Raw genomic sequence first — 14,512 nt, 5'->3', positions numbered from 1 at the left:
GAACCATAATAAAGATTTTTAGATGAAAATTAAAATGTGCGTCTCTTTCTGTACACAAACCCTTCATTTCTGTACACAGGCAGCACCCGTGAAGCGCAAGAGTATGGATTCACCTGTAACTGAGGAACGTGTAATTCTCTCCGTGTCTCCCAGAGCATTAAAGAGCAGTGATGTGGAGCAGCACAGAGACAGCACACACCATAGACGGACGCCGTCTCAGGTAGCCCGTATCTGGGGCTAAACTCCAGCAATCGCTCCATCACCCCATGACCCCTCCCCAGCCAAGGAGGGAGACTGGGAAAAGGAGACCCATGGGCTGAAAGGGAAACGGATTTAATGAACTAGCCAAACCGACATTAATACAAATGCAAAGCACACCAAGTTACACTCGGCCCAGCAGATGCACGGTGGTCACAATAAACAGGAAAGCAGCCCTCAGGAGCAGGAGCAGGAGCAGTGTCAGGAGGAGCCCGAGCAGGAGGCCGTCCTGTTCTCAGCGAACTGCCCCCTTTGTGCATGATGTCCAAGAAGAGCTGCAGTCTGGGGTACACCAGTAGCCAGCTCGGGGCAGCTGCCCTGGCTGACTCCCAGTGCAGGGCATGGCGGGCCGACGGTTCGGTCCCAGGACAGGCAGTAACAACGCTAATTCGTTACTCATTAAACCAAGACTAATAGGTACCATCTCACAGAAGAAATGTTTTTTGGAAGGTCTAAGTGGGCTGGACCCACATTAGCATGGAAGCACAGACAGTTGTATCAACCCCCTAACTTGTTCCGCATACAGTCAAATTCCTCAAGATCATGTTTCTGATAAAGTTAATTTATAAAAACACCTTGTACTTTTAAATAGCTCATCGAACCAAAGACAACTGCTCGTTTACTTACCTGTTGGATATATTCTGCATTCCACGAGACTCACATTGGGCAAAATTCCACCCAAGTTCATGAAATGATAGTTTTTTTTTAATTTCAGGCCTACAAAACCCATGCCCAGTGTTTAATATTTTAATCTCAATAGTTAGGTTAGTGAGGTGATTGATCATCTGCTAATTAACATCTTGACAGCTCGGATACAAACACAGAATGTGTTGTCAGATCCCCCACAGACGTAACATACCCTGGAAGATGGGCAGTTCTTGGCCAAACAGGTACCTGGTGACTGTACCCTGTGGTTACTGGAGAGGAACACGCTCCCATTCCGGTTAATTTCAGCTACACAAAGCAACAAGAAAAGAAGGTTTGATCTTCAGAGTATGTTGCTGTATGATAAAGTGCAGGCCTCAGAACCAAACATCTGAAGAAACGGTAATTAATTCATTTTTGAAATTACTACTTTTTAAGACGTAATAAAGCAGAATTCCATTCACCTATTTAAAAAAGGTGAGGATAAAACCTTACGGTAAGTTACCTTCAAGAATGCTTTAACAACAGGGAAACAAAGAAAATAATTTGCTGCTGTAGTATTTAGAATCATAGAATCATCTGGTTGGGAGAGACCTTAAAGATCATCGAGTCCAGCGGTTCCCCCTGCACTGCCAGGGTCCCTACACCATGTCCCACAGCACCACATCCACACGGTTTTTAAACACCTCCAGGGATGGGGACTCCACCACCTCCCTGGGCAGCCTGTTCCCTCTCTGTAAAGAAATTTTTCCTGATATCTAACCTAAACCTTCCCTGGAGCAACTTGAGGCCATTCCCCCTCATCCTGTTGTTCTTAATATGGGAGAAGAGATCAACCCCCACCTCCCTACAACTTCCTTTCAGGTAATTGTAGAGAGCAATAAGGTTCCCCCCGAGCCTCCTCTTCTCCAGACTGAACAGTCCCAGCTCCTTCAGCTGCTCCTCATAGGACAAGTTCTCCAAACCCTTCACTAGCTTCGTTGCTCTTCTCTGAACCCGCTCCAGCACCTCAACATCCTTCCTGAAGTGAGGGGCCCAAAACTGGACACAGTGTTCAAGGTGTGTCTCACCAGCGCCGAATACAGGGGGACAATCGCTGCCCTGCTCCTGTTGGCCACACCAGTGCCGGTACAAGCCAGGAGGCCGTATTAGTCACAGTATAATTACTGCCACAACACAGCACGCGTTAATGCCAAAGTTACGTGCATGCAGTGTCAAGAACTAAGGCCAGACAGGTTAACAGAGCCCCCACTTATTTCAAGCACTGTTAAGGCTCCCCAGGGAGGCTGCTGTTCCAGGCTTTAGTGGGACACAGAGCACAGAGAACTATAGCTTAGATGTTCCTTCTAAAAATGATCCATTTCGTACACAGAGCTACGCAGGCGTGGACTTCAACAGTTCAGCTCAAACCCACAGTACAGAGATGGAGCTGGTTGCTGCGCTTCCAGGCCGGCAACGAGTGTGGATTAGAAAACCTTTACAATGACATGCAGAATTCTCTTGAAAGGTAAGGGATATAGGTACGTCATTTCCTGCTAAGAAAGAAACATGCACATTACATTAATACGGTGTCTAAACTTGAAACCTAGTAAATACAAACATTTGCTAATTCCTCAAGTGCACCTGCCTCCTGGAGCGTCTGTCAACTGGTCTGTCAACCTTCCAATTTTCATTTCCTGATCTGTTAATGAATTCCTCTCCCATTTCTCACTTGGCTTTGAAAGATCCAAACAGCTAAGCCAGGTAACTAGACGGAGGAAACAGTGACCTTAATTGTATGCCTCAATTCTTACTAAAAAACAGGGGAAATCTGAGAAGAAAGAATACTCCAAACCTTAACATTCTTAAGCTTTAAAATACTATCAAAACCGCAATGGTGTAACGTGGGGATAAAGTAAAAACCCCAAAACCTCACCTAACCCCGCAAAGCCTTTCCCCCAAGGACACTGCTCCTCAGTACTGTCCTCCTGAGAAGCAGAGTTGTTTATTTTCCCGTCACTGCAGGATGTTCCAGCAGGTTTGTTTTGACAAACGAGAAGCAGAGTCTCTTCGGCAGCCCTGCATCCAGGCTACCTCGCTAAGATCACTTCAAAGCTCCCAAGGGCATACTCTGAACCACACCATCTGTACCAGGGAATTCTATTTAGATTAAAACTCAGTTTTCAGACTTTTGTGGTATTAAAGCCAAGAGATTCCTTAAGGTTAAAAGAACTTGGACATTTCTTCCGAAGTAACTTTATTGCACAATTCATACACAAAGTTTAATATACTGGAATGTCCTTAACTATTAATACAAATCTATAATGTTTAAATTACAGTTTCACATTAAACCTGGAAGAAAAGAAAGTTTAGTTTGTTTTAATGCCCCCAACCAACAGCTGTTTGTAGTAACTCACATGTTCAAAGTCGAGCTTCTGGAACCCACCGCCACGTCCCTGCCACTAGGATTCCTTTTCCAGAACTGTTTGCTGAAGGTAGCACTTCACTTCAGGTGAGGCAATACCAACCAGTACCAAATTACTAGTTTTTCAGTGTTAATGGACCTCCTGTCCCATATGACATACAGTACATTTATTTTACAAGGCACACGTTACAGTACCTACGTCACAGCAGTGTGAATTACAGCAACTTAATTAAAAAGAGCTGTACAAAGTTTACCTTTCCACTATTTTAGTAATTTTTGCATGAGTTTATATTGTCATTGCAAGTGTCACTATTCTGCAATTATCAACCTGTTTGCATCATTAAAAAATTACATTGTAAGAAGTTCATGTAAATTCTCAGCAGAAAGTCAACTTAAAAAAATCTCAGTTCAGAAGTATAATTCTTGAAATATCTGAAAAATAAAGTTAGCTTGAAGCTTTAATTTAGATGCTCTTTCTTTTCCAGTGATACAAAAAGTTAAAAAAATTGAAAGGTTAAAGTTCTGAACACAGACTAACGCAAGCTCAGAAAGCAAAAAGAAACCAAACTCATGTGTGATTAGGAATATCTGCAAATAATTTAGTGGAAGATCCCTGACCGCTAACAATTTTCAGCCCAAACAATAACTGTCTTCACACAACCAAACAGTCCGTACGTTTGCTGAAGACCATCTCGTGGATATTAAAGGATTATCAAAGGGGGGAAATTAGTTCCAAGCTATGTATATTCATAAATGGATTTTTCAGTAGATAAATACAGATTTACACAGTCAACCACACTGGCTTTCAGGTGATACACGAGGAGACTACGTTCCTTATCTTTCTTAATGTCCATGATAAATTTGACAACTGTGCCATAAGCCAAGCTCAGATGGGTGCATATGCTACACACGTTGCTTAACAAATAGAAGTATAATAGAAAAAATTCCCAAGATCTGGTTCCCAACGTAATTATTTTGTAGCAAATTAAGAAAAATAATCCAAATGTCCATATCTACATGTGCACACGCCTTTTAGTTCAGAACCTCTCAATGATGAAAGCCCTTGGCCTTACGCCATCATAAAATTTTACCAAGTATAGTAATAAAACATGCAGTCTTATGGTAAGCAAGATTTATGCTGATATTCTCTAAAATGCTACACTTGAGTATTTCTCACTCAACTTCAAGAAGTAGTATTTGTTACTACATATATATATTAAAAAATCATTAATTTTCTACAATAGCAGTTGTTTTCCACTATTTATGCAAAGGAGGCTTAAGATGGGTTTCCTGAACACTAGCTATTTATTTCAGGCTGTCTAAACTCAGCTCTTTAAAGATTTTATTGTTAGACACAGAAATAGACTGTTGCTCTCCGGTTGTGATACCCCTTTTCCCAAGTTGTCACATCCACATCTTACTGCAAGCAACATGATGACAGTAGAAGTTGCTCTCTGCTACCTGAGAGTCTATTGCACTTGTAGATAGAAAGCCCAGCACCCTTCCTTAGATGATCACCTTCTAACTCTTACCATACTTCAGAAGTCTGATTTCATCACTTCAAAAACTCATGGGAAGCAGATAAAACCACAGCATCAGACTGAACTACACCTCAGCTGCTAATTCAGATGAAGTCATTCTCTACAGATATGCCTGATGTTTAAAAACAATTTTGACTATTCTTGATCAAAAAACTACAAAGAAACTGAGTTAACTTTTTTTAGGATTGTTTAACGTTTCCAAGCTAATAAGACTATGCTAAGTATCATACTTAAAAAAAAATTCTAAGAGATAATCTTGTTAGAAGAATAAAGGGAAGGGCACAAGTGCATTTACAGAGCGGCCTACGCTCTCCAAAAGAGATTTACAATCATACTACAACTCCTAACAGATCAAATTGAAATCAGTATCTGTAAACACTACAAGCAGCTATAACTGAAGAACAAGCAGTGGGACATCTTCAAGTTTCAGCAGTAAAATTTCAGGTTAATAGTCACTAGTGCTAACTCATCATCTTTATCCACTCCTGTCACAGAACTACAAGGGAGAGCTTTTAAGGATAAGGACTGGGAGGTCAAGCCATCTGACATGGTTCATCTGCAGCGTTACACTGTGACAGATATTCAAACAGCTGTTAGCAGTTGTAGTTGTGCTGCTGTAAACTGCTTCATCTAGTAGTCAAACCGTCAGTTAATATCAAAAGGTGTTGTTAAAATAAACTTCCTTAATGATCAGAGTTTACTAAAAGTACAGATTAGTAGTTAAGACTGCACACACACACACTGGTTCATGTACCCTCCGTTTTAAAAGAGCAGTGTAGATTCACAGCAGCCGCCAAGAGAAGTAGAAGACTGTGGAAGAACAGCAACGACGTGTAAAAACAGACGTTTGTGAAAAAAAAAAGCTTCAAGTGCTTCTGCTGTCATCAGCTTGTTGGCCACTGTCAGGGTCTGTGAGGCTGGCCCACCTCATCTACCATGTTAAGTATGTAAGTAGCGATATCATCTTCTGTAGGTGCATCTGAGACCACCCAAGAATCACTTGCCCCAGTCACTTGCCGACGGCAGACAGGACAGCTTCTGTGACGATCACTCCTGTTAGGAAGCCAGAAAAACGTGCATTTTTCACTGATGGGTCTCTTCCCGGCCAAAAAAAGCCAAGAGAGCCCCCAAGCAACAAAACCCCAACCAACCCAGCGAGAACTTCAAGACCGATCAGGTTACCTGGATTAGACCAGCTATATTTTCTTGTTTGTTTAAAAACTTCTTGTGAGGAAGATGGGCCGACAACTCTGAATGTAACTCCGTTCTCTGAGTGACAAATCTGGAGCTGTAATCAAGTCTGCTCAGGTCAAACAGGATGCATCTAGCTATCCATCCAGGAAGTCTAAATGGAAATCCACAGTCTAAGTTCTTCCTATCTTTAGATATTTAGCTGAGGAACTTCAGAAACCAGTCCTCACAAGCCTCCTATACAAAAAGAAAAAGGAACCCTTTTCCTCGGTCATGCAGCTTACTGAAGTTTAGAACTGGTCCCGCAGGGTCCCATGCCCCTCCACTTACTAACTCAGGGGTCTTAAACAGTTACGCTTCTGAGCTCGGAGCCTCTGTTATATGCCTAGGTTAAGAAGAGATGAACCTTAAAAACTGGATACCAAAAAAAAAAAAAAAGTATAACTGGAACTTAAAGAGTTCAGCTGATTCACTAGCCAAAGCAGAATAATAATACGCTCTCCACCACAGCTGCTAAACTCAGCCTTGTATTGCTGATATTCTGGTATTTTCCCGGAAAAGAAAGTTGACTAGTTATACTCTGACACCTGCTATGTTTTTAACTTGTGGGAGCACGGTGTTATAAGAGTAACTTCCCTGATATACCTTTGAAAAAGCCACAAAACAAATTCTTATGCACAAACTGCATGACTTTGTAAAAACATTTGCATTAAATAATCAAAAAAAGCCTTTAACTAAGAATGTCTGTAACAGCTAATGCCAGACTGCCAGAACATCTGCTTAATCCTTGTAGGTCTTCTGCAATGTCAGGGAAGAGCTACACTCCTCCACAAAGAAATTTTTCTCTCTGTTTTCCAGCAACTGGTGTATCAGAGAGGTCCAGAAGCTGGAAAGCTATTCAGTTTACCATGAGGCTGAACGTACACTGTAAGACACATTATACGTAAACTCGAAAGTGCTGCTATGGAGAAGAAATCTTTTCCTAAGAAGTATGATAAATTAGCAAATTGTATGCTATTTATTTCAAGAGAAAGCATGATATATGGGAAAAAAATCCCTCTGATAAGTTATTTCCCAAGGAAGTGACAAGACAGTCGAACTTGCCCTCATATTTGCATAGTCTTACAAACTATTGATTTTCTCCTTATAAAGAAGCATAACACGCCAGCATCAGCATATACCCCATCTTCTCTAGGTTCTGAGAAAGAATACAATTTAATTTTACAAGAATAAGAGATAATTACAAAACAAATGCTGAAGAGCACTTTCACATCTCTTTTTCCAAAACAAAATTCTTCATAAGGTATTTACGAATTCTGAAATCCTTCTTTCCTCCTGCTGCAGTCTGAATTTACTCAAGCTTGTTATGTATCATACACACGTTACCTTGCAAGTATCTTCAGTCATTGTGTTATATGGGAACTAAGAAATCTGTCAGACCAAACTGGAACTTGTCAGATAACCAGAACGCACTATAAAATAAAGACCATCCTTTAATAATATTACCATTTATCAATGCATTTCTGGCAGAAACTGTGAGCACACGGCAAGATTAAATCAACGCGTCCATCCATGCAGATGCAACACTCCTCTTCATCTGTCAGTTGTTTAACCCTGCAGAAGAGAAGACAGTATTTTCTCCCAGACAACTAATAAGGTTCATATTTATGTCCTAGTAACTACACTAGCTAGTAGTAGTCAGTTTTCATCACAGTGACGGAGAGAAAGGAACACTTGTGCTTATCTGCAAGGAACGGGTCATTCTGTGAACAGATGAGTTCATCAGCCCAGCCTCTGTGCCAGCAGACACAGCCTTCAGCTGCTGACAAACAGCAGGAAATGAACTAAACTAAGTAAGAACATGCATTTATTTTTTGTGTCATTAGTGCTTTTGTTGTGAGAGTTACGAACTTTGTCAAATTTCTGTGTATTGCTTATATCCTAGATGAAAACATTAAAAACACACCAAGCGGCTCACTACAGGAATGCACGTTCACCAACTTCCTGTGCCATCAAAAAATGCCAAGAGCTAAGCTGCTCATTAGATCGAAAAGGCTGGGTTTAGCTTGCAATACACTCCTCGTGATTGTCCCTTCAAATCTGGACTCCTCTCACATTGGCTGTTACCACATCTTTTCCAGTTAAGCTTCTAGGTGTTCTTGTTGGGATAAAAAAGTTTAAAAAATATTAAAATTGGATCACTCCCTGGGACAGACGTTTTCATTTTTCTGTCTTCATTTTTCCCCCAAATAATAGATATCTGTATCTAAAGTTCCTAACTGTGGTATCTCAGATACTTGCATTATCGAGACTTCTCAAACATGAGAAGGTGCAGAGAATCCTCAGCTTTCACTGACCTAACTAGACATGTAAAGTTCCCTAATTTTACAGTTGTGGCTCACTTCCAAGACAGCCAGGTAAGTGTTCCGAAATTTCTAGGTTTTCCGAAAATCCTGATCTGGAAATCTGGGAATCCCTTCTGCGACTTGGGGCACAGAGGTAGCATTCTAGAGAAAATGGCATTTCAGGAGAGACAGTCCACCCTAATGCCTGCTGACCAGACCACTCTTCCTCAGGTACCTAGGGAGTTTGTCAAATACAAAGTGATTTTTTAACTGTACAGATTAGCCAGCCAGATAATACTTGCTATTTTTGGACAGCGATGACTAGCTCTTGCAGAGGTGAAGAAACGTCTAAAGTTGAGAAGGATTGAGGCAAATGGAAGGATATAATGAAAAAACAAACAGAAGATTTCCTCGGTGTTAAGTACTTGAAGGTGCTTCAGCCTGCATTTTCCTTAGTGACTTGAAAAACTTGGATAAGGGACAAGGTCACTCAATTCCAGCATATTACCAGCATATTAGGAAAGTATACTTTTTTTTGGTTATTGTTATTTGTCACTAATACTACCTCAAGTGATGGAGCTTACAAACACAAAGGATGCTCATCTCCCCCATCTCAGAGTTTGAAACTTGAGAAAGAAACTCACCTAGGAAACCTTTATCTACTCACTGACTTTAGCAATATATGAAGTTGTGTTGCGTGAGGATCTGAGGTTGGTTGGTTTGTTTGAAGTAAAAGGCCATTTCCAGATACTTGTGTTCTGCTATAACCACGCATCTTTGAGAAAGAGCAAGAAAATACGCTTTCCCAAACATGTCCACAACTTGCTACTTATTTCTAGCGTTTTAATAACTCAGAGTAGCCAGTGATTGAGGATTAATTGTTCCCAAACAAAAGAAACAGGAAATTAAATTCAAAGAACACATTCTGCAATCCACCGGCTTAGAAAAAACCAGTGGGGTCTACCTGTAGAATGACAACATAGCTGCCCCCTTTCTCATTCCAACAGCTAGAGTGTGACACTGCAAAGACAGTTAACCAGCTTGGCCACTTTGTTTTGTTAAATACTTGGCTACCAGCTCTTTACTGTGGATATAGAGAACTGTACCATTCACTACTTTTTCTCGTAAAACCTCTCTCTACCTCATTTAAAACTGAGTTAGCACTCTGAACTAATTCAGAAAGTTAAAACTAAGGAATTACTGGTAGCAACATTTCCCCATTCCAGGGAATGGGTGACAAGCTTCTTGCTGTTACATTCAGTTTGAACTGAAGTTATTGCAGGTGTTGACCTCAGTCTTTTGCCTTTCCTCTGGTTAACAAAGCAGGATGTCAACACAAGTGAGACAGTTCACATTTTTCCAGTCTTACAAGATAAATTATTACTATAACTAATGAGTTTCTAGTGACAACACATGGGAACTCTCACATGCCAAAATGTAAAAGAGGAAGAGAAAGTTTAAGTGGAACAATAACAAAATCTGTTTCAACAAACACTGCCAAACCCCTAGATTTGTAGCTGCAGCTGATTCCCTTTCCTCCTGTTTCCTTATACAGGAGATTCAACATATACCATGTTTACATTCGAACCGATCATTAAAAGGCTTGTTCTGGAGCTAAGGGAGGGTAGCACCAACGGAGTTTCACCGAAGCACACCACAACTCTCTTGGTACAAGAGAAGGTGTGCTATTCACGTCTGGGCTGATACAAAGGCTGCACCCACCAAGAGCACGCACTTTTGATCACTGGTGTTTGTAGCTCGGGTATTACACAGAACTTCCAAAATATTTATGTTGTAGCTATAGTCAGAAGCTAAAGTATATCAAAATACCTTCCCATCCACAAGCTGGCCTGACAAGATGACACAGACATCAAACTCTCGGTAGCTTCTTCGGAAGTGCCACTCTGTGCAAGAACTCCTGCTGCTTGACCGGTGATGTCTTTATAAAGTTGAATGAACTGATACAAGTTCAAGATCCTGGAAGCTTCCACGATGCCACTTGTTTTATTTATCTTAGGATATAAGAATTGTTTACAATTACATATCCAATTTTTACTTGACATTGCTCATAATTTTTTAAATGTACTGCAGTTCTCATGGCAGCAGCCACCCTTCCAAGGGTCTGTCATTGTGTTAGCAAATTGCAGTCTGCTTCAGTAAGAGTTAAGACCTGCAAAGGCAGCTGTTTCATCGTGAGGAATACTGCAGTTAGGACTACATTTTTAGGGCAAGACAATTACCATCACTATGCAAATGGATTAAGCTGCGATAGGGACCTAATGCCTAAAAAACTGGGCTAAACTTAGAACAAAGAACAGAACCATCAGTCATTTCATATTTGAACTTAAAATAGCCTACAGTGATGGCTGCCTCAAAGAAAACTAAGAGCAAACACAAAATTACAAACTGTTAGTTTCAAACACAGTGTGAGAGCTGGCTTGGTTGAAACTGGATGTTAATATTGCTCAGTGGATCCAGGACCATTTAAGGATGTTTCTTGATAGGATACAGGGGAGAAGAATCTCCTTATCTGAAAGAGCAAACTTAGTAAGTTCCATCACGGCCTTCAAACTAAGTTAAACATTTAACTTTTAGATTGGTTTTCTAAGGCATCAGAATATATACAGCTACACTAGCTCACCTAATAACGCTTGGAACTGCTGACAAAATTCCAGTACTATCAAACTATATCGTTCCCAGTTTGTTGTACCATAACTGGACCTCACAAGTCATCTCAATCTGTAACGAATAGGCCGCGAGCACTCTGCTGGAAGACACCATTCCTTTAAGCTTAGGTATGAAAATCTTTTTTTTTAACCTGCTTTTTGCAGAAACTTAGAATTTAGACTTAATTTATCTCAAATAGATCCTTGAATACATAATCTGTATCAAAATAAACATGCAAAATACATGTAGCAGGTGTTGGATTTTACCAGAATTAACAGTCCTCAAATCTGTACACAAAACCCCCAGAGAATTAAAATTTTTAGCAATCTTACTTTAGTACATATTATCCGAACAACCACCTTCCAGAAAGCAGACGAGTCAGAACCAGGCTGTACTTCAAATAACAGATGTTTGTCTTGCCCAGAAGCCAGTTTTGCAGTACTGAAATAAAGAAACGCCAGTTTTACATCAGGCGCTAGACACGCAAGGATGAGCAACTTCAGCCGCTGTGGTGTGATCTAGTTCACCTATATGCTCTTCACCCTTAAAGAGCTTTTATCAATATTGCCCAAAGACATGAAATTAAAGAGTAATGGCCTTCTCAGCATGGCTTTAAACATAAAATACACAGTCAATTTCACTTTAAATTGCAGAAAATGATGTGGAAGTCTTTTGATCCAGCATCAGCAAGCAAGTGTCCTTCACAGATGTTTTAATTTATCTATACTTGCATTGCTTATTACAGTCATCATACAACCCTGCGGTCTAATCTAAAAAGGTTATTTCCTTTCCATGTATGTAAAAAAAGCATGCAAGTACCAGCACAGGCAGATGAGGTGAATTTTTGTTAGTATATATTAATAATGAAGCAGTCATCTGAGAGCTTCAGGTGACCCTGAGGTTTTGGGGGGGTTGATTGTTGTTTGGGTTTTTTTTAATGGACCACAGACACAAAGATCTATTCTGTAAGAATCAGAACAAGCTGAAGTACACACTGTAAATCACACTACACTGTACCACACTACAAATCCCTATTTCAGCGTGTACGTTTCCACGTCATATGATTTTATACCATAAATACTGTGTAAAAATGGTAACTCTGCCTTTTTGTTCATTTCTTTTTACTGTCAAACGAAAGGCAGGCTATGAAAAATGTTACTTATGCAGCCTTTCGTGTGGAATTATCTTGGTCACTGGTTTCAGGTAGTAAGGCACACCTCATCTTTAATGAGGAACAGCACTTCGGGTCCACAGAGGTGGGAGACGTGGTCTCAAACAGTTTGCCCCTGGTACTACCTTCCTAGTGCGGCTGTACTGTCTTCATGGGACTCATACTGCTGTTTCCTTCCAAAAGGGATGGGCAGAGAGGAAGCAGCAGTGCATCATTCGCTGGCTGGTGCAGGAGGGAAGAGTAAGGGACACATGTGATACTAACAAAAAGCTACAGCTGAATGTCTGCCTCTTGTGAACGTCTAGGAGAGAAGGAACACTTGCTGGAAGAAGTACTAGAGAAAAGTGATTTTAAGGAGGAGAAATGGCTTTGGCCTTGAAGTGCAATTACAGCCATTCCAGAAACTTTAAGAACTGAAGGAATCATTTCAAAACCAGATGGCCGGTTCTGGCTTAGCCCGCACAGGAGAATATATTGCATACGGGGTCTCCGTAAAACATGAAAAAAACAGAAGGAAACAAAGCAAGGCTTACACATCATTAAGTTCAGCTACTCTTCCCAGAAACTCTTCATACGTTAGGAAACCACTTTCTTGAACCAAAGAGGCATGCTTTGCTACTTTTTCTGGCAACTTGTTAATTACAGTTTGTGTGTGGTTTGAAATTTGTTGACCCATGGTGAAGTTCTTCACCTCAGTTCCGTAGAGAGAAGTTCTCATTCACTTGTAGAGTCTCTGCTAAAAATATTTTAGAGAGTTACATTTGTGTGCTTTATGAACAGCTACTCCCTCACTTTCTTTTAGTGTAACCCTCTAAGCAGTCTAATTATTCTACAGTAACACAGCTTGAACAGTCCAGTGAGGAACAACGCAGAACACTTAGAAGAGGCTGGAATGTGGCATTAACAACTTATGAAAAATTTATTATTTTGCTTACAGCAACACTTATATTAAATGGAGATAATTTTTTCACACAGATTTTTCAGCCACTCCACCACACACATATAAATACACCCAATGAAATGCAAAAGAAAATCTTAAGATGACATTGGTAATTTATGACAAACTTTGTCTTCCCTAAATATCTGTGTGTGTTAGGGTCAGCGTGTCTACCAATAAGCATATTGATGTACATCTACACACAGACATTACTAGGAATTAATGTAATAATTAGACTTACACTGACACTGGCAGATCAAAAGAACTCTCACAGCATTCTTAAACTGGTAAGCCAAGGAATCCACAGCAGTATAAACCGATTTGGAAATCTCCCTGTCTGCACAAAACACCCAACTTTAGGACGTATTACAGATGTGACTTGCTCAAACCCCTCCAACTTGTTTCACTTTTCTTTTACACTCCTATCTTTTCCCCCAAAAGTCTGCATAAAGATCTTCCCTCAGCCTTCCGATTCTAGGTCTTTACCTATTTCCTCCACCTGATCCTTCTCATTTCACATTCTCCCAAAACTTGTCTTTGCTTTTTGTCTTGAAATAGCAGAGGCATGGAAACTGTGTCTGTACTGAGTCCATCACCTGCGGTGCGAACCAGCAGTTCCACACCCCTCTAAGACTTCTGCGGATAGAGGTCTGCAGCGGCAAGTTACCTGTAGAGTATCAGCCTTAACTTAAACACAGAATAATCCGGCACTAGGTGCATTACACCTGTGAGAGACGTCACAGAAAAACAGGACTTCATCCTGCAGGTCAGTATAGCTGCATTTGGGCATAAAACAAACCAAGAACACGGTCTACCGCTGTCAGGATCTTGCCACAGTGTAAGAAAAACACCGTACACATAAAGTTCTGAGTTCCTATCTGAGCGTTCTACAAACAGTCCTGGTATTTCAGATGAGAGGATAAACTTCCAATTTAACATTTGAATTTTGACCCATTTGAACTCTCAGGTATGTTCTCACTGGAGTCACTCGACTCCCTCGAAATGACACGCGTCTTCTGCAATTCACGTTTGGTGAGGGCAGCCCCAGAAGATACCCTTCGAGCACAACCTCCCAACAGCCTTAGCCCTGCCAACACAGCCCACCCTGTATCTGTATCTTCCAGATTTTGTGCCTGCCCTCTAGCTGAAATGCAGCCTTCCTGAGGACGCCAGATGCCGTGTGAGAACCTCCTGATCTAGTAAGACGGGATCACGGAGAAGTCTGGACAACACTAAATCTGCGAAGACGTTTGCAGAAGTGTTTCCTTTCGCATATTCGTCGAGATCAGAACTGCGGAAAAGCCCACGCAGGCACATCAGCTGTGCCAGGCGCCTCCTCCCCTGCCAGCCCCG

General features: G+C 41.0%; 1 protein-coding gene across 1 annotated transcript; it reads right to left on the bottom strand.

The window, feature by feature from the left end:
- Window positions 1-5,567: 5,567 nt before the first annotated feature.
- On the bottom strand, window positions 5,568-12,959 carry RNF141 (ring finger protein 141). The gene is made up of 5 exons (XM_010142128.1): window positions 12,756-12,959; window positions 11,384-11,492; window positions 10,215-10,396; window positions 7,546-7,653; window positions 5,568-5,901 (listed from the first exon to the last, which is right to left on the bottom strand). The coding sequence occupies exons 1-5, from the start codon at window positions 12,938-12,940 to the stop codon at window positions 5,751-5,753; spliced, it is 735 nt and encodes a 244-aa protein (XP_010140430.1). The 5' UTR covers window positions 12,941-12,959; the 3' UTR covers window positions 5,568-5,750.
- Window positions 12,960-14,512: the final 1,553 nt, after the last annotated feature.

Source organism: Buceros rhinoceros, unplaced genomic scaffold (assembly GCF_000710305.1).
Source record: "Buceros rhinoceros silvestris isolate BGI_N320 unplaced genomic scaffold, ASM71030v1 scaffold30318, whole genome shotgun sequence".
Classification (NCBI taxonomy): domain Eukaryota; kingdom Metazoa; phylum Chordata; class Aves; order Bucerotiformes; family Bucerotidae; genus Buceros; species Buceros rhinoceros.
This window is presented reverse-complemented; position numbering and strand designations above follow the sequence as displayed.